This window comes from Bufo gargarizans, chromosome 8 (genome assembly GCF_014858855.1).
Source record: "Bufo gargarizans isolate SCDJY-AF-19 chromosome 8, ASM1485885v1, whole genome shotgun sequence".
Classification (NCBI taxonomy): Eukaryota; Metazoa; Chordata; class Amphibia; order Anura; family Bufonidae; genus Bufo; species Bufo gargarizans.
Genome location: NC_058087.1, coordinates 20,499,627 through 20,520,692, shown reverse-complemented (window position 1 = coordinate 20,520,692; position 21,066 = coordinate 20,499,627). Strand labels below are relative to the sequence as shown.

At 44.0% G+C, this 21,066-nt stretch overlaps 1 protein-coding gene across 9 annotated transcripts in view; it reads left to right on the top strand.

The window, feature by feature from the left end:
• Positions 1 to 21,066, top strand: part of TANC1 (tetratricopeptide repeat, ankyrin repeat and coiled-coil containing 1) — a 192,186-nt gene that overhangs the window by 67,501 nt on the left and 103,619 nt on the right. For all 9 annotated transcript variants that reach the window (XM_044302880.1, XM_044302885.1, XM_044302884.1 and 6 more), the window contains exon 3: positions 20,746 to 20,931. In XM_044302880.1, the coding sequence (XP_044158815.1) occupies positions 20,746 to 20,931 (186 nt within the window). The remainder of the gene's footprint in view (positions 1 to 20,745; positions 20,932 to 21,066) is intronic.

The window sequence follows — 21,066 nt, the reverse complement described above, 5'->3', positions numbered from 1 at the left end:
CTGACACACAATGTAAGTCAATGGGGACGGATCAGTTTTCTATGACACAATCTGGCACAATAGAAAATGGATCCGTCCTCTATTGACTTTCAATAGGTGTTCATGACGGATCCCTCTTGGCTATGTTACAGATAATACAAACGGATCTGTTCTGAACGGCTGCAGACGGTTGTATTATCTGAACTGATCCGTCCGTGCAGATGCATGATGGATCCGCACCAAACGTGAGTGTGAAAGTAGCCTAAGCCAGTGAAATGGTTTCTATTTTTATTCAAATAAGGCTCTTGGTGCAGTTTTGGCAGGACTGCTCCGATTGGTGCACCATGGCACTGCAAGCAACACCGCCTAGGCTTCCCCCTGGTAGCGATGATGTAGGAGAAGCCTAGGGCATACAGTCGTGTGCATGAGCCCTTAGAGGACAGGATTTTCACAAAAAGTAGTTACCATATCTGGACCATAAGACGCACCTAGGATTTAGCAGTGAAAAATAAGAAATATATTTTTCATCAGACCTCAAATCAGAACCCCCCCCCCCATTTCATCAGACCTCAGATCAGACTCAGTCCTGATCAGATTCACATTAAGACCCCCAAACCTCATCAGACAGATCAGACCCCCAAATCAAATCCTCATTAGACATAAAAACACAAACAAAAAACCTTACCCCTTCTTCTCCACTCGTGCTTTTCCTGCACTCGCCGTCCCCTGGCTCCCTGCTGGCACCATGCTGCACTAGGACCTGACATCCCACAGCGTCAGGTCATGGTACGCTGCATCCTGACATTGTACGCAGTCTGGACAGTGCAGCGCAGTGCTCAGAGAAGACCAGGGAGCGGTGAGTACAGCCAGCATCTGGAGAGCTATATTCCCTGGTCCTATTGTGTACTAATGAACATTTCCATAATTGAAGCACTCATTTGTATTCACTTCATAAAATGCACTGCAGTTTTTGCCCCACTTTTGGGGAATAAAGTGTGTTTTATGGAGCAAAAATACAGCATACTTCATGCACTTACTGTACATAAGGTTATGCTTAGACTTTTCAATAAGGGTTCATGCACATTATGTACATGTACCTTGTACCATAAACAGTTCATCTGCAGCAGTATGGCTAATTGGAGCCACTTGGCAGTATAGTAGGGGCGTACAGAGTATTGTCAAGTGTATATAAGGCCTAGATTCAAGTGCCTTTAACATAGGTTGAAGGAGGCGGTCCATAGTCTGATATTGCTGGTTGATCATTAACTTCAGTAAAGTTTTTGAAGTATTCAACCTGTGGATAATGACACATTAGAAGATAACTGTAAGTGCCCTTAATAAGTAATGTCAGTCTTCAGCAAACCCTTTCATTTTAGGACAGCTTCAAAATACTAAATAAAAGGAACCCATGAGGACATTCCTGAGTCAACTAGTCCTTTCAGCAGAAAAGAGGAGCAACGTGAATCAGGAATGATTATTAAAATTTAACGTGTACCAGCTTTTAAACTAATTAGAGGACAGTGGATCGTTTAGTGACAGCAACTTGTGGACACTACACATATCTGTAATTTTTAAAGTGTAGCCCCTAAGCAGCTGTCGATATCTTTGCTAGCACGTGACATGGTCCACAAGTATACATTGACAATCCTCAAAACTATGTCATAGAAATTGTAACCGCAATTTTCAAGTGGTGCTTGCAGGCTACAATTATATAGTCATTGCAAGTCACGTATGATAATGATTATAGGGGGTTACCAAAAAAAAAAGAAAAAGCATTGAACATGAGACACCAGACTTGATAAGTATACCTCCAATTTTTAAGAACTTTCTATAAATCAGCAGTACAAGTGAAGATAAGAAAATGTGTTATATATTTTATTATGGACCATGCCTCTTTCCCCACTTATCAGTCTTCTTTTCTGTTCCCCCACCTTCTAAACTAAACTCCCAGTGAAGATGCAAAGACATCTTCTCTGGGGAGACTGATTTTGTCAGTTGATTCAGCATAAGTGATTTACTTTAGGAGGCAAGGGTGTGGAAAGCGGCCTGATAAGTGGAAAAAGAGGCATTTTTGTCTAATAGGATAAATTACAAGGTTTCTTGTCATTTATTGTACTAATGATTTAAAAATCACAGCTAAGATGATATCCCGTCAGAGGGAGAATAAACACTGATGGTATGTAGATATTATTTAATCACTGGGTACCTCCTGTTGTAAAACGTAGCCTTTAATGTTTAGTACGTATAAAATGGGAGTTTGTTCCCTGTGATTGATTTAATGATTTATAGAAAGTTGTTTGATAACTGGAAATACTTTCAATATAAACTCTGGTGTTTTATCTTCAATATGTTTTTTTTACACTACTTTCATATCAGCATTTTTGCTGGATCTGGCAGGGATCATCAAAAACGCTTCCGGCTGTAACCGCTCTGAACGGATCCGGTTGTATTATCTCTAAAATGACCAAGACGGATACGGCACTAAAACCATTGTAAGTCAATGGGCGTCTAATCCATTTCCTTTTGTGTCCAAAAAAACTGATCCGGCACCATTGACTTATAATGTGTTCATGCTGGATCAGTCTTCATCCCTATCCCATGACGCACACAAAAACGCTGCTTGCTGCAGTTTTGTGTCCGGCATGGGAACGCAACCAAATGGAAAGGAATGCATTCGGGTGCATTCCATTCCGTTCAGTTCAGTTTTGTCCCCACTGACCATGAATGGAGACAAAACTGAAGCGTTTTCCTCTGGTTTTGAGATCCTACGACGGATCTCAATACCGGAAAGGAAAATGCAGATGTGAAAGTAGCCTTAGTTACTGCTTATGATTTATTACATAACTCCCAATGATTGCATAATTATAGGAGTAAAAACAAACACAATGCAACAACAGTCTGCAAACATAGAATATGTAAACTAATGCTATGTTCACTATATAAAAAAAGATATATGAAATCTAGCAAAATCATCTGTGCCCATTCACCACTGCAAGGTGACCTCTTTTGGATGGGAAACTACTCTATATGATGCCTCTCCTTTTGCCTGCTGACCTCAAATGAATTCAGGGAGAGATGCAACCACATGATTGCTGCTTCCGTTGTGATGACAGATTTTGAGTTGTCATTATATATTTGTAGACCATGTTCTTGACTTTAAAATCATTAGAAGTCTCCATGCAACCACACAAACCAAGGATTCTCATGCGTCTTCATATACTCAGGTGCTGACTCAGATATTAACAGTTGCCTATGGCCACCCGAGCAGCTGGCTAATTGCTCCATTTTGGTACCACTTAGATGAAATTTTAACCCTCCTTTGAAGACACTTTGCATGTGTTGAATCTTGTTTGTCCATTTACTCCAGAACTTGATTGTGGCATTTGGCCCACCAAGCAAGATGAAGGCTGTACATAGCTCGAGGCCACAGGTTGTAATACATCGAGTAATTATACCATGTGATGGCCTGGTGTCAATCTGTGAGACAGCAACGCTGTGGACATGCACTAACTTTTCTCGTTATCTTAGGAAATTGCATGATCAGCAACTGTTCAATATATTCTTAGTATAGTCTTATGATCTTATTATTTTATTAAATATCATTTTATTCTCCACAGACTGCTGGCACAGAGGCTGTCTTATGGCAGTAGCATGCAAATCAACTAACACCAATAAATAGATTTCCTATAAAATATAAAGGCTGCCTTGGAAAACTTATTCTGTGAATATTTTCAGAAGGCAATAGTGAGGAGTTCTGTAATCCTGTGCTGCTGCCATGCTCACTTATTGCAGCTGTATTATAGTACTGTATATTATACTTTATTAGAAAATTGCAGTTCTATCTTTATTTCAGCAACTGCTATCTGCTCATTTTCTTGTTTCTCTGTCCACCTCACTGAGGTGGACGCACACGCTCAGTTCAATCCTTCAACTACCACCAGCTGCAACAGAAGTCAAGTCTATGGGAGTTACCAAAACAGCAGAGCCATACAAGTCTATGGTGGGAATAACCCTTTGGCATCCCACTTTGGCTTTTCTTCCAGAATTCTTTCTAGACTTTCTATCACTGTTTGATAATCCACAGTATTCGATTAAATTTACTATATTTACTATAATTAAAGTAAGTACTAGGAAAGCAGAGTAAGGACATGTTCACACCAGCACTAGTCATTTCCACTGTTCTGCTCAGTTACAGAAGCAGAACAATGAAAATAATGGAGGCGCTAGTTTCGGCACATACAGTAACTACACCGAATAGGGCCATTAACTATAATTCGGGAATCCACTTTTTTAGCGGGCAGAAGTCCTGCAAACGGGATTTTGTTTGTTCTATCTTTCTCCGACAGAGGCCCCAAATGGATCTTCTGATGAACCTGAGTACATTTCCCTAAAACAGGGATGATCAACCTGCAGCCCTCCAGCTGTTGTAAAACGAGTTGTAGTTTTGCAACAACTGGAGGTCCGCAGGTTAGGCATACTTTCCCTAAAGTATAGACGGTTGGGCATAGGGGCCCTGAGGGTGAGAATGAGTTTTGCAGCCCCCTTTCTCAGTCAGATATTTGTCCTTCCATGTTCACGGGACAAAAATAATGTTACTAAGATTATGCCTAGTACAGGGCCTTGATGGCGCATGACTACTTTTGTGCACTGTCCCCTCCAGCCCTGCACTAGGCATGATGACATGGTTTCAGGTTTTTTGGTGTGCTCCTTTAAATCCACCCTGCAGAGTATGAATGTGCTCCTGGGTCTGACAGACGGAGTGGAGACCTTTTCCTCCTGCCCCTGCAATCTTGAATAAGACTTTGTCCTTCACGGGAAACAAAAAAAGATGGCAACAAAACAGAAATTTCCTTTGTTTAACAAGAAGAACGTCTCGACTGTTCCCGGGTGGCTGTGTGATGTTCTGCCCAGATCCGCGGCTGCTGTCAAGTACGACACGACCATTATAGTTCAGGCTTCTACAGATGCTGAGCGATTACTCTACAAGGGATGTTAATATAACTGGCATCAAAGCTCTCCCCTGGGGATATGTGTGTGGCTCCTGTTTGATTGCTTGTGTGCTGCATTTTACGTTGTGTATGTTACGCCACCTTTGTCTTTCCAGCTGTTTTTGCATTGCATGTCCCAGCATGCACTGCAGCTGGGGTATATAATAACATGCTGGAGCAGATATTGCATTAACCAGAAATATAATGTCATATTGTGGAAAGATATGTTCTTGTAATATATCGTGGGTGAAGAAAATCTCATCGGCATGATGGCACAGCGGGTCTATTTAGTACTGCTCGTGACTTGCCCACAGCCCCGAGTGATCTGGACTAAAGAATAAACTGATTAATTTAGGGTAAGTTTGCAGAACAGTCTACTTTAGAAGGAAAACACCATAATTGAACACGGAATGGTCATCACGCACTAAATAATTTACCTATGGAGCGCGAATGTGACCCCCGGCCCCTCGTAACCATCGCCAAACTTGTAAAATGTTAGAACAGAAATCTAAGCCACTTCAGCGTTTGGTATATAGCTCAGCTGAGTATGTATGGAGGAAAAGCTTTTATTACACACCGGACTCCCTCTGTGTCTAGTATTTGCCCCCGAAAACCATATGTTAATCTGGTTAAAGGGGTTATCCACCCCCATACGCCCGGCCCCTCACAGAGGTTCTACTTACCTCGCTCCCCAGCACCCACTTTGCTTCACATACTGGCATGGCCGCCGCGCGGATAAAAATATCAGGCGTGGGAGCAGCCAATAGCAGACAGTGACGGGGACGAGCCTCCATAGCATCGCGGGTGACACTAGGGAGGCGCGTTCCCGTCACTGCCTGCTATTGGCTGCCCCACCCCAATGCCGGATGGTTTCATCCGCGCGACGGGGAGATTCAGCGGCGACTGTGCTGGTATGAGAAGCGACGTGGGTGCCCGGGAGCGAGGTAAGTATAACTTCTGTGAGGGTCTCTGGTGTATGGGGGTGGATTCTAGAACTTGTATAACCCCTTTTAGGAGCTGATTAATTTGTTATTGCTATACTGGCTGTTTTTTTTTTGGTCGCCTCACCCCTTCCCCCCTCCCCAAAAAAACCCAATTAACCATACCCCAAAATGGTACCAATAAAAACTACCGCTCTCCCCACCCCAAAAAAAACCTTGCGCAGCTCCATCAAAAGAAAAAATGAAAAAAGTTGTTAGTGTCGGGAAGAAAAGCATTTTTTAAGTTAAAATTTGTTTAAAGTGGTAAAACATCAAAAATGAAAAAGATAGCACTGTAACCGTACTGACCATAGAATCATAGAGTAGGATCATTATGTCGTTTTTACTTGATAGTGAATGCTGTAAAAACAAAGTCCCAAAAAACTATGTGGAGGAGTTTTTTATTTTATTTTTTCTCTCCATTCTATCACGGGAACAATTTTTTTTCACACCTTTTTAAAGGGGTTGTCCCATGACTAATGTAGAAAAGTAAAATCGGACATCATATAGTACATGACAATCTTTAACAAAGCTAAAACCTCCCATGGATCCAGAGATCTCACCATTCATTGCTCTGCTAGATTTATATTAATTTGACAGCTCAGGGGGAGTGCCCTTACTGCTGCAGTTAAGTGAGCGTGTCCTTTCTGCTGCAGCTCTCTATCATAGATCAGGAGGCAGTTGAAGGATGAAACTGAGCATGTGCGGCCATCTCAGTGAGCAGGACAAAGAAAAAACAGTTGGCGCTATACAGAGACATTTTATTGAATTACTCAGTGGTTATACTAAATTTATATTCATTGCAATTACAAAATTATTCATGGCCAGAAGCTGGTTTAAAAACTGTAGAATATTTTTTTGTGGGACAAACGCTTTAATACATTATATAGAGAAGTAAAGTCCAGCTTTTTACAGCCAGTGCACATAAAAAAAAAGTTTGTGAATCTTGATTAAATATATCCTACTGTTTTGTATCTCCATGGTTACAGACTACCGTACATTGAACATGCTGTAGTCTGCCGCTGCGGCCATACTCCCCATCCTCTACTTCCTGCTATTATACATTTGGTAGAGTGTATGAATGCAGGATCAGACTACGCAGTTTGTAGTCTGTAACCATGGAAACACAGGCCTGAATAAGAGCTGTATGTATGAAATGTTTATAGGATATTTTTAATCAAGGTTATTGATGAGGTGGAATTTTTTTAAAATAATTTTGGGCACAAGTGCACATGCCCTTTAAGCCAGCCGTACACATTCCATCCCGATCAGAAAATATTTTAATATGTATGGATGAAAGGTGTTTCTCTGTTTTGCCTCCACATAAGTTCATTAAGGTTTTCCATGTCAAATGGAAGACCATGAAGCGTGAATGAAATGTAAAAAGACTTTCAGCACATCTGCATTACAGACCCCCTTGGAATGAGCTGGTATCGATCATAGAGAATAGATGGTTTTCTTTGCTTTTAAAGTCTAATCCGGCTCTTCTGTGTTCTAGCAGCCGGCTTAAATTACACATCTTCTGGCTTTTTGGTTTTTTTTTATGTCGCCTTTTTATTGGGACTGGCAGGAGGTCAGATGGTTCCTTACGGCACTCTTAGCTTTTTATGTCTTCATGCTTGTCCGGGCCTCATGCATCTGTCACTTACTGGAGATTTCCTCTAGGATTTATGAAAAAGCACTTATTATGCAGATCCGCTGGTCTTTTCAGGGAGAAGATCCTTTACTTTAGTGGGTCTTTCCTGTGCATCGTCTGCTGGCACAGAATTCAGCCTGTTTTCACATGATGGATCTGCGCAAAAGACAACTGTAAAAATAGTCAATTTCTCTCAAAAGGACCCATTCTATACAGTTATGTGGTTTCTCAGATTTTCATATTGTGGAACATGGCGATGCTATACATAGTAAACCCTTCTGTAATTTATTTTTACTTTTTTAAACTGTTGTTCTTTTTATTTTAATAGACGTTTAAAGTAGACTTTTCCCAACTAACCAGACTCAGAAAGTACCAGTTTGGCACTGGAAAATAATATACCGTATGTGATATTAAAGGGATATTCCCATCTCATTGCTTGGGTCCCATCTGTAGCTCAGTTGATTATAAGTCCTTTTAGTGAAAGTGCCTCCTTTCCTGTACCTGCAACGCGCAGCCTCACAGGGGCCGATCATGTTCCTTTTGGCTGTTGACCCCCTTGTGATACTCTGTCTCTTAATCTGTAAGGAGTCAGGGTACTCCTCATCTCCTTCCAACTCCCAATTTCACTCTCAACTGTAGACTGATCTATCTCTCTGCTGCAACCCCTCCCTTAGTAGGATGCAAGACTAACCCACTTCTGCCCAAAAACAGGAGAATGGAATGGAACATACCATTCCAATCTAAAGATCTCTATCTGCCAGATACACTGCCACCTGCTGGTGAATCAGACACAGTACATGAACATAACAGTTTCATAGCAATATTCTGAATGCACAGTGTAGGAGGACCTGGAATAAATACACAGATGACATTATTGTTAGCCTCTTAGTAGCAGGGTGAAAGATTGGTAGTGCCTGCTCTAGGGTACTACATACCTCCTTGTAGAAATGCTGGTTAGGGGGATATGGCCACCACTGGAATCTTGCAGCAGTGGCAGCGCTTGCGCAGTGCAGTGAACACCTCCCACCTGTATGTTGGCCAGGATTGTGGGAGTGAGCATGTGAGCATAGTCAAGCATGCGCCCTAGCTTCCATCTGAGCCAACTCGCTTCTCGGGTTTCTGTAAAAAAGGAATGTAGTAACCGTGTTTACTATAGGTGGTCCTCATGATCGGTAAAAGGTCCCTCCACGCTTATACTGCTGATGTAAATACTTCATTAGCAGCATTGGGAACGTGCATGCACAGTTGAGCGGTGCAGTGACACCGTCATACAGTCGCGATTGTGTCTTCAATCTAAAGAAAGTTGAAGTGCCGATCTGCGGACTGGTGGCAGCACTGAAAAGTTGAAATGGGACTCCTCAAAATATTCAGCAGAGCTACTATAGGTCACAAGCTTTGTTATTAGGCCTCCTGTACACTATCGTATCCGCATTGGGGTCCGCAAACCACGGATCTTCAAAATACGGATACCTTCTGTGTACAATCCGTATTTTTCACAGCCCCATTAGTAGAAATGGCTATTCTTGTGCGCCGTATGGACCAGAATAGGACATGTTGTATAATTTGCGGAATGGACACCAGGATGCGGACAGCACACGGATGATGTCCGTTTTTTTTCAGGCCCATAGAAATTAATGTGTCCGTGTGCAATCTGCAACGAAATGCGGATTGGACGCAGATCCAAAATACGGTGGTGTGCATGAGGCTTTACAGCGCCACTGTGACTGTGTTATGCTAATTTTACTGGGGGGAAAAAAAAAACGTTTCTATTTGGTCCTCATGTATTCTGAATGGAAAGAGATCCGTTCAGGATGCATCAAGATGTCTTCCTTTCCATCAGCATTCTTTTTCGTGACTGGACACAAAACCGCTGCAAGCTGTGTTTTTTTTTTTTGTTTTTTTTTTTTTTTTTTTTCGTCCGGTCATAAGAACGGAAAAAAAACAGATCCATCACTGAAAATAATGTAAATCAGTGGTGACTGATCTGCTTTTATAGGAGCCTAAAAAGAAGTATCCGTCACCTATTGACTTTCAATGTATTTAGTGACAGATCCGTTTTTTTTTTTTCGTTTTGATTTCACACAACCGCATCGTAATGGAACGGATGCATCCTGATGTTCAAAATTTAAAACTGATCTGTTTAATTACGGTATTGAGAGCCTCTGCTGGGTGTCCATAACGGAATTAACAACGCAAGTGTGAAAGTAGCCTAAACCAAAAGGTTATTCAGCTTTTAGTTAAAGTTATACAATTTCTGTTACATTTTCTCTGGCTTTTCAATATCTCTGCTTGCAGTAAGCTACAAGCACAGTGTAATGCGAGGTAGGGATGACCTAAACTCCACCCACACCTCTATCCCTACCTACTTGCACGGTCCGTCCTAACAGACTGCGTACAACTGGACGGCAGTCCCTAGCTTACGTATGTGCAGGGGCCTGATGAAAGGAACAACACGGAGCGTACACAATAGACAGACAGATGTAAGGCTTCCCAGGCCGGCACAGAATAACAATGGGCCAAGGTCAAGGATGGAGGGTACACAAGCACACAATAAACTATAATGCCAAGTGAGTACAAGACAAGGTCAAAAGCCAGGAGGTCGCGTCAGTTCCAGGGGTAACACCAGGTCAGGAGCCAAGAGATCGCGTCAATACAGGGGGTAGAACCAGGTCAGAGTCAAATACAAGCAGAGGTCAAAATGTAGACGTCACGCACACAGGAATCGCCAGATATGAAGCAAGACCAATCACAGGCAACCTGTGGCCAGCGGGTTACCTGTTTAAATAGGTTCTCTAGATGGGTCATGTGACTTGGCCAGCATCACGTGACCCATGTCCCGCATCTCAGTACAGCTGAGCGCCGATTCATTAACATCTGCGCTCAGTTCCCCAGCTGCTCGTTGTCTAAGGGATGGAGGACGCCGGCCACGCTGAGGAATCGTGCGCGGCCGGGTCCTCCTTGTCACCATGGAGACTAGGACGCCAACCTCGTCCTCGCTCCTCCTCACTAGCAGGATGCCGGCGGCGCTGCAGGGAAGGAGCGCGTCGCCGGCTCCCCGTTACACACGGCTCTTGCAGCAGACATCGGAGCTGTCTTGTACCAAGCCCTGCAACTGTGTGTCCATAACCATGAACGATTTCAATCTATTGGAGTTAAACCGAGAAAGTTCTTATTGAATGGCAGAAAAAGGAGATATTAAAAGGAACATAAATATTGTCAAAATAGAAAACTTTTCAATACACAAAGAAATAATATCTTCAGTGAAACTGTTATACCCCTACAAGAACCACGTACCTAGTATTCATTCTTGCATAGCTCTCGTCGTGTCTGCCTCTTGGGTGTTCTTCAGTTCTTTTTCCATCTGAAATTTTATCTGTGTGTTTCTAAAATAAAAATGTCAAATATTCCTGGGTTGCCCTGCGGTGATTAATCACTTGGCATAGCAGCGTAGCTGAAAGCTTTGTGTCCGAGTAACTATGCATTTATCTTATGATAAGAATTATTTGGGGGCCTTTTTTATCACTTTATTAATCACTGAATTCTTAATTCAGACCCATGAACTGTTCAATGTACACGTTCTTGGCAGAGTTAATAAATGTGCTTATCAATCTTAAATAAATCGACACAAATGGCGTCACTCAAATGGTCTTAATAGTAGAGGTTTATAGTGGATTATTTTGTTTAAAGGAGTTTTCCAGGATTTTTATATTGATGTCCTGTCATCAGGATGGGTCATCAATATGCTATCAATGGCATCAATCTGACTACCTGCAACTCTTACGATCAGCTGTTTGAAGAGGCCACAGCGCTCCAGCCTGCTCACAGCTCACCAAGCACAGCGCCATACATTGTATAGTGGCAGTGCTTGGTATTGCAGCCAGTGCCCATTCACTTAGCTGGGACATATGCCATGTGATCAATGAATGTGATGTCACTGGTCTAAGAGGAGGCCGTGGCGCTCACTGGAGTGCTGCAGCTTCTTCATACAGCTGTTTGGTTGGATTGCCTGCAGTCTGACCCCAACTCCCCCAATTAGATATTGATAACCTATCCTGAGGACATCCCTGTTCTACTTCTGAAAAAAAACTCTAACAAATGTTTCAAGGAACCTAGTAATTATCGCCAAATCCAACATGATCAGCCAGTTTGCTTGCATTTTTCTTTCACTAAGGAAAAGCAGTACAAACTTACCTTTTGTATACATTTTCATCATCAGGAGTAGTTTGAACATGAACTTTTATTCTGCCAGGTTCTGCTCCTGGAAGTGCCCTTGGGGCCGGGCATCACTGTGAAGTGCTCTCTGCCTTGAGCTGTTTCACGGCCCCTCCCCTCCGCTCTGAGTAACAGCTGTATTGCTTTTCTGGTTGGATGCTACAGCTGTTACTCAGAGCAGAGGGGTGGGACTGTAAAGCAGCTGAATGCAGGGATCACCAAATCTCTGCCTCCAGTGCAATTGCAGGAGCAGAATCTGTCAGAATAAAACAATTTATTCACACAACTCCTGATGGTGAAAGCCCCACAAAGGGTATTTTTCTATTGCTTACCCTATGTGGAAAAAATAATGCAAGCAATCTGGCCGACCATGTTGGATTTTTACGATTGTTACGATTTTCCATAGAACATTTTTTAAAAGGGTTGTCCTGTTTTAAGGTGGTTACCAGACAACACATGTGAACCCAAGAGACCCTGCTCCAGTTCTCCCTGCAGAGCTCTGTTTACCTGGCTGAAGCAGTGACATCACATTGACAACATATCACCACTGCAGCAAATCACTGGCCTCTTCAGGGCACTGCTCGGGCCAGTGATTGGGTGCAGGGGTCACATGATGTCGCCCCTGCAGCCAATTAACTGCATTGCTGAGCCCAGTGATTGGCTGCAGCAGTCATAAGTCAACGTGTTGTCATTGCTGCAGCCGTGTAAACATAGCCCTGCCGGCAGAACTGTAGCAGCAGCAAAGGAGCTGTCAAGTAATTTTTTTTATCTATTCTTTGTTGCTGGTGGATCATGTGGTGTTCGGTTTCCTCTAGCTTGTAAGTGGTTTGAGTGATGCCATTTGTGCTGCTTTAAAGGGTCTGTCCAGTATTAGAAAAAACATGGCTGCTTTTTTCCTAAAACAGCACCACCTCTGTCCACAGGTTATATGTGGTATTGCAGCTCAGCCCCTTCCACTTCACTTCAATGAAGCTTGGGAAGCATTACCTGGCACAACCCTCGGTCAGGTGTGTCTGATAGGAAGCGGTCATGTTTTTTTTAATACTGGGCAACCCCTTTAATGATTTGGGAAATTGCTACCACATACTGCAGATGTCTCAGGACAGCTCTGCCATTTGTATAGGGCTTCCTCAAGTCGGAGTGAAAAGGGCAATGACATGCCGGCTCACGGTTGTTGCTATTGAGGTTGTCGAGCAAACCTCGGGCCTCATTCTACGTAAAGGTTAACCACGAGGCAAGCGTTGAAAATTCACGTTCTGTTTCCATTTGCAAACCTTGTCAGTAGCCATTAAAAAATAATGTGTCCCTGCCTTTGAGAAGGAAGCTGACAGCCATAGTGGTTACGAGTTCATCAGTCTCCTGAGCACACACTGAAGGCCCCTCCATTCAGGGGACGCGGACACCATTGTAGTTGTACGGGGTCTGAACATATTGACTCTGTGGGCCGAGATGTTTGAGAGCGGTGCGTTGCTCGGGAGATCTTTTCCTGTTGTAGCAGAGGAATGGGGCACGGATATAGAGCGCCCTAACATAGCAGAGCGGATGTAGTGAGCAGGTCTGAAACATCCCAGAGATTGGAATGGAACGCCAGTGGAATTTGTGAGGTAGCTGCAAAAAGCAATCAGTATGTCAACATGGAAAACCCATGGAAAGGCGCCTAGCAGAGCACAAAAGACACGTAAATTGCTTTATCAACATGTATTGGCCTTCATGGGTGGGGGGGTCATTCATAGCAACCTGATTGCACTGGTCTTATCCTGCTTGCATCGGTGACGGGGCATGTGCTTCATGTGTCGAGTGCGAGTGTCACAGGGTGGGGCACCAATAATCCACTCTTGGCCATTGTATTAGAAGGCCTGTAAGCTATTGTTGATATGAAATGCATCACAGCTTACCCCTGGTCCCCATTTGTGGCCTGTGTAAACATCTACAATCCTCTAGCACTGCATCCCTAGGGTGCAACATGGCAGCGGTGATGTGATTCATTGGCATCACTGCTTTCTGGTCTCATTCTGGACACATCCTTTCCTGCGCTTGCGCCGAACATGCTCATTTAGTATTGCATGAATGCGCAGAATCCTACAGGGACCTCACAAAAGCAGTAACGTGGGGGAATCCCATCACCTCCGCCATCTTGCACCCTATTCTTGCAGCATGGGGGGTGGGCCTTCTGCTGCACGGCAGGGTTAAGTTGGGATGTGACATGTAGATGTGTCAAATCAACAATGGGTTTTGAACCATTTCAAAAGATTTTTGCAAATTGGTCAACCCCTCTAAGATAGAGTGCTAGGCCAGTGGACTGTGCCCTTCTCCCAGGAGGAGGTTAGTCTATCTACACCTCTGGGGCTTGATTTTAGTTTGCTTGGAAATTGCACTTTCTAATGTTTCTCTAGACGTCATGAAGATGATGGTGCTTGGAGAGCTCCCATGGTGCCGTGCCATTTTGCCTGTAAGATTTGTAACATGGAGCAGCAGATCAGAAGCACTTGCTTGAATTACCTTGTCCTCCTGGAGGCGCTGCTGAGGCACAACTTCTGGAAACCATCAGTAGAACATTTTGAGATCTTGTCACGGGGCATTTATGCCCCTTGACCCAGCCGCCCACGAGATGGAATCGTTATGTTACAGTAAAAGTCAGCTCTAACGATGGGGGAAGAGAAGATCAACTGGATAAAATCACAGCCTTATAAATTTTCTTTCCTGGCGCTTTACCAGGCGGACGTAGATGTAATGGAACATTTGCTGTGGGCTAAGACAGAACAAAAGAACCAAGAGCCCTTTACACAGTCATTAAAACTGTGCAGCGAGAGCCATAAGAAGACGAGAAAAACACTGTCAAAAGCTGTTAAGGGGGTTCAGAGACGATGAAACGCAGTAGAATATAAAACATAAGCCGATAACCCCATAAGTATATGGCCGACCGCACCAGGGATTTACACAACCTCTTGCGGATCAACGTATGGGTCCATGAAGGCGGTTGTTTCGGATAATATTTCCAACAGGTTTGAATACTGCTTGATAATTGACAAATCTGTATCTGCTTTGCTGTGATTTGGGCGGACTCTAATATAAGCCTGCCCCGTGGTCCATGTGGCGAGAGGAGTGGGAAATGGCCATGAAAGTCAACGCAAATAACAAAGATGACTCCTCTCCCTACCACTTCCATATTGCCCATACCTTACTCCATTTTTCCCCAGTATTTATTTCTCTATACAGAATATTTTCATAGCTTTTCACTTTATTCACCCGGTTTAACATGGAATAATTCCTGAAAACCAAACTCAATATTCTTTTAACTCTGGACAAGACCAGAGCATATGTAGTCAGCCCTCGGAGAATTACATCGTAGACACTTAGAAGTCTCCCTTAAACCACACTGATTCAACCAAAGAGGAGTGATCTATAAACTGTGAACAATATTAGACTGTAACAATATGTGATTAAAATTAAGTGATACATATCTCAAACTCGCATGTATACTTTTCCAATCATTTTGATCAATCATCGGGAAGTCGGCTCCCCATGCCCTTTGGCCAGGAGAGCGATCAGCTTGAGTGCCGCAGCCTAGGCCAGTGACATTACTGTACATCGGTCACGTGGCCTAGTTGCAGCTCCGCCACATTTTAAGTCAATAGTGCTGAGCTGCAATACCAAGCACTGCCACTATACGATATGCGGCGCTCTACTTGCAAAACGGCTGGGAGCCTTAATCGCTCACCAGAGCTTCCGCTTCCTAAAAAAAAACAGCTGATCGGGGGAAGTGCCAGGACTTAAAATATAATGGTCATCAGTATCAGATCCATGGGGATCCAGCTCTGAGCCTCTGCTGATCAGCTGTCCATAGAGGCTGCAGAGCTGTAGAGAGCCCCGCGGCCTCTTCCTTTTGTTACATTGCTCCGTACAGTTGTACATTTAGTAGCTGCTGTGCTGGGTATTTCAATTTTGTCCCACTGAAATGAGATCAAAGGGATTACCACGGTAAGGATTGTTGGGAAGGAATAAAGATGGATATTAAAACTAAGATGCCATTATTCCCTTGACACCCCGCCCCCCCCCTCCCCCGTCCTGGTCCATTCACCACAACCAATTCCCTGCCCCTGTTGTTCCTCTTATGATGATCTCGCTGATCTCTGCTTCCTAGTCCTCTCTCTGCACACATAAAATGGCCTGGAGAAGCTTCCTGAGCCAATCCCTGGCTGAGGTAGGTCCCCCCTGCAGTCAGTAATGGCTGAGAAGGCATCTCCTGGTATGCATTTTAGGATCGGACCAGGAAGCAGAAACCAGTAGGGACCTGGTAGGTGTAGGAATAAGAGTGGCAGGGGTCTGGGGAGGGGGGGGGGGGGGGTGTTGACCCTTTGAGGCCGTAACAATATTTTTTGCTCCTAGACAACCCCTTTAATCAACCAAATGAACCCACTGTACCCGAAAGCACTTTGCAGGTGAATTGTCGATGGTGCAGTTGGGTTTTACTGAGAATACTACATCTTAGATTCCCCTTTATAGATGCAGTTGATTTTTGCCATCTGGTATTTCCTCTCTCTCTCCTTAAAGGGTTTTCCAGGATTCCTTTAATAAGCTCATGTAGTTGCTTACCTCATTTACATCTTCCCAGTGCGGCTCTCCGTTTTAGTTTTTTTTCTTTGCTGTTCTGAGCTTTCTTCTCCTTCCTGTATGTAGCACTTCCTGTTCCTGCATCCAACCAAACCCATAATGCACTTCTCCTTCCTCTTCCACAGCTTCAGCCCCGCCCCGAACAACGTCCAGCTAGTTTCATAGACACTCCCCTATCACTGCCCCTAACACCACCCAGCTAGTTTATAGCTCCTCCCTCTCAGCTAGTTACATAGACACTCGCCTTTGGACATATCATCACAGGAAATAAGAAAGAGCTGCATGGACATGGTCATGTGACCACAGCCTAGAACGGGAGATAGGGGCTAATAACGGGAAATGAAATACATTACAAAATGAAGGCTGTGATGCAAACTGGAAAATCTGTTTAAACACAATTGTTTTCATTGGGCAAAGAGATGAAGGAGTTCTAAGCTTTGTAGATATTAATGATGGTTTCTTTTGGGCTCAGGATTGTTCATTGACTCCAGGATTTCCGCCTGCCCCAAAGTATAAAATGGGACCATCTTTGACCGTAGACGTTCTGTTGTTTTACCCTCCACCACGTTATAAATCCTGCTGCACAAAGATAGAGCATATATTACATGGGTGAAGACAGGCCAGAGGACTGCAGCGGGAATGTCTCTGTGGACCAAGTGAAACGCACGTACAATGCGGAGAAGGCCGTTACATTAAGTGTTTCTACTCGAGTCCTATAAATCTTTCCCCGCTGCTTCCCAAGTTCAGAGGAAAGGCTTCTCTTTCAGTGCATTCCCATGAATCCCGGGCTGAATTAGTTCCTCTATACAAATGGATTTCCAATTTCCCGCCTGTCCCCTTTTATTTTCTTCTTCTTAGTCGCAGGTCTTGTATTCTCATCCTTGCTTGTTTTACTGTCCTTTTGGGATGTTAACCACGATTTCAGGATGAAGTTTGCGGAGCCAGATGTTACTCCTCGTAACATTAAGAGGTTATTATAACATTGTTGTCCCATGATTAATGTAAAAATTAAAATCAGACATCATATAGGACATGACAATCTATTTCTAACAAAGCTAGAACCAGTCCTGTAACTTACATGGATCCAGAGATCTCCCCATTCATTGCTCTGCTAGAGTTATCTTGAGCTGGCAGCATAGCGGGGCATGTCCTTTCTCAGGGGGTGCGTCCTTTCCGCTGCAGCTGGTGGAAGTTGAAGGATGGAACTGAGCACTTGCTTCTGTCTCGGTGAGCAGGACAAAGAAATTTGAAAAAAGCAAACAGCAGGTGGCGCTATGCAGATAGATTTCATTGAAAGACTCAGTAGCTATAATACATTTTTAGTTACACGCCATTACAAAAGTATTCAGATGCTGGTTTGAAAACTGTAGAATGTTTTCCGTGGGACAACCCCTTTTAATTAGTTTTTTTTATGAGTTTATAAAGCACGTTGTTATTTAGACTATTCTTATGTAGTATATTGTAGAAATTTGGAAAAATGGCCTATTTTTCCAGAAACGGCACCACTTTTATGCGGGGGCTGTGTTTGGTATTGCAGGTTAAGCTACCTTCACACTCGCGTTTGGTGAGGATCCGTCCCGGATCTGCAGAGACGGATCCGCACCGATAAGACAACCGCATGCATCTGTTCAGATGGGGGGGGGGGGGGGCGGTGGATCCGTTTTCTATTGTGTCAGTGAAAACGGATCCGTCCCCATTGACTTACATTGTCAGCGTTTTACAGATCCGTATCTATTCAGAATGCATTAGGACAAACTTATCCGTTTTGGACCGCTTGTGAGAGCCCTGAATGGATCTCCCAAACGAAAGCCTAAGGGTACTTTCACACTAGCGTTTTTATTTTCCGGTATTGAGTTCCTAATGCATTTAGAATGGAGAGCAATCCGTTCTGTATGCATCAGGATGTCTTCAGTTCAGTCACTGTACGGTTTTTCACTGAGGTGGTGGAAATTTGCATTTGGCACTAGTATATTATAAATGTAATTATAAATTAATAAAGCCATTATTTGGTAGTTCATTTTTTATAATTTACATTTCCACACCATCCCCCCCTCCTCACTGACTTTATTAACCCCTATCAGACCTCAGATCAGCCCTTTATTAACCCCTGTCAGACCTCAGATGAATAAAATAAAAAACTCCTCACCCATCCTGCGCCATGGCTCCTCTTTATCTCCGGGTCCGGTGTCTCGCTCCCCTGTCTTCTCCGGCCCGCGCTGCACTGTCACCTGACAGCGTGCAGCCTCAGGTCATAGCGCACTACGTCATAGCGCGGGCCCCATCAAAGAAGACCAGGAAGGGTGAGTATCGGAAGCGCTTGCTGTGCTTCTTCCCCGCTCCCGGCACCCGATGCATACTAGTGCGCTCTTCCATAATGGAAGCACTCACTAGTATTCGCTTTATACGCATTATCTGTATATCGGCAAGGTTAGATGCCGATAATGTACAAAATCCTGAATATCGGCCGATTATATCGGTACTTCCGATAATCGATCGACCCCTACTGCGCATGCGCAGACTTCTAAAAAATGTGCAAAAGATAAATACCAGATCCGTTTAGTCCGGATGACAACCGGAGAGACGGATCCAGTATTGCAATACATTTGTGAGACGGATCCATCTACAAATGGAATCTGTTTGCATACACATTGCCGGATCCGGCAGGCAGTTCCGGCGACCGATGCACAAGACTACCACTGTTTCTGGGAAAGAAGCAGACCCCTTTTCCTCTTATGCAATCCTTTTAATATATACTAAAAATATCCCACTGACCCAGCGTCCATGGGACCCGTGTAATGCCCGACTGATAGAAGATGTGTTTGTCATGGGGCAGAATTCCACAATCCTCAGGTCTGACTAAAAGCCATATTTTGCTGCTCGCTATGATGACTCCTTTACAAGCTCACATGTAGGGTACGTTTTGCACTTACTCCAGGAGGATGTCAGACGCTGATCTATAGACCTGCTATAGACAGGCTGGAAAATGGCCGTAGGCTTTCTGTGACTTCTCTGCTTTCATTAGATGGGTTACTTGATTGGTTATTCAACTCCAAACCACTTACCAGCAATGACTCTTTAAACGGATACCGATGACCCCTGTAGTGATAGGAGCACCGACCGGGTGAGCTGTCAGTGTCCCCCCATTGTACCTCCAGCGGAAATTGATGCACTGGGTTAAACCTAGCTCAGGGTTGTAGAGACGCGGTACATGACTCGGGGATCCAAGAGACACAGAAGCGGGAATCATTGAGTCATGCTCCACCCCCTCAGGGCCTCAGTGTTTCCCGGAGTGTTCCTTTTAAAGGCTTTTTGCTGCTGCTTGATTGCAGTAACGGCGCCACTCCTCTCCGTGGGTCGTGTGTGGTATTACCGCTCAGCCGCGTTCACTTCGGTGGAAATGAGCAACCCAGATATGGTGATGTTTTGGGAAGAAGGCAGCCATGTTTTTTTTAAGCCTGGAAATGGATTTGTCCATGATTCTGAAGTCTATGGGCGTTTACACAGCCTCATGCCAGGCTTATACAAACACCGGCTGACGAGGTGTGTGATCCAGACGTACGTTATTAAGTCCTCGCCATGCTCGCGTCCTAAATCCACTTATTGCTAAACGACCAGCACTCGCTTCATGCAGTCAAATGTTTTATGATCACATCAATATGAATACGTGATGCGTTTCAGCTCAGACACAAGACTTCCTCAAGAGCCGAAACGCATCACACATTCATATTGATACAAAGACATAACGGGTTGATCTTCTCGATGCAAACTTTGTAGGGGCGAACAAGATAGTCTGGTCTCCATATACTGTAGTTGCATACTTTTGGCAGCACATCCCCAGGTTTCCGCAAGAAAATGTGCTGCCGACAGCGATAATTCTTAGGCACGCACAAGGGGCCTAATTTACAGTGTCTGATCTGGCTAATTACACAACTAGGTTAGATCCGAAAACACTGGCCAAGTGCGTCTTATAGGACGAAAAATTAGCTATCTTGCTGTTAATTCAACCACGCTGGTGACTTGTCATTAGTGACTGATGCAAGCGGCTGGTATCGCCTAGCCTTAGGGAGGACCTGTTGAAGGCAGCATTAAGGAGAGCCGTCCATCCAAGTAGCGCTGCATCCACTGTCCGTTCATCTATGCTTCTGACAACTGAACGTTTCATTTTCGTAACCTTTTAATTACCAGGTCATCGTGTCAGGCCCGAGGCCTGTTATAATTGTGATTGTCCTGACCAACCTGTATTTATGTCCAGAACAAGGAAACTCTTTATGGTAGTATTTTATTATAGAGATATTTACAATTCTATTAATTTTATGCATATTTTTTTTTCGTTCTCCAGCTGAAGAGAACACACAGCATGTTTTATTCACCGGTAATGTGGATTATCCAGTCGGCAGTTCGGGCATCCAGGATGATTTCTACAAAATGGGCTTTTCCAAGGGAGTTTCTGTGTCATTGCCGTCATCTCCTCTGCTGCCCCGCCAGTCATACGCCATGCAGCAAAGAGCCCCCAAGAAGTCACCAGGTATCCTAACATGGCTGTTCACATACGATATTCGGAGCACATGTACGCTTAGACGTGGGGGTTCGAAGGCAGCGCTTAAAATGACATCTCTGCAGCGGTCCTGCGCCTTATGGGCAACTTCAGGGTTTCCCTCTA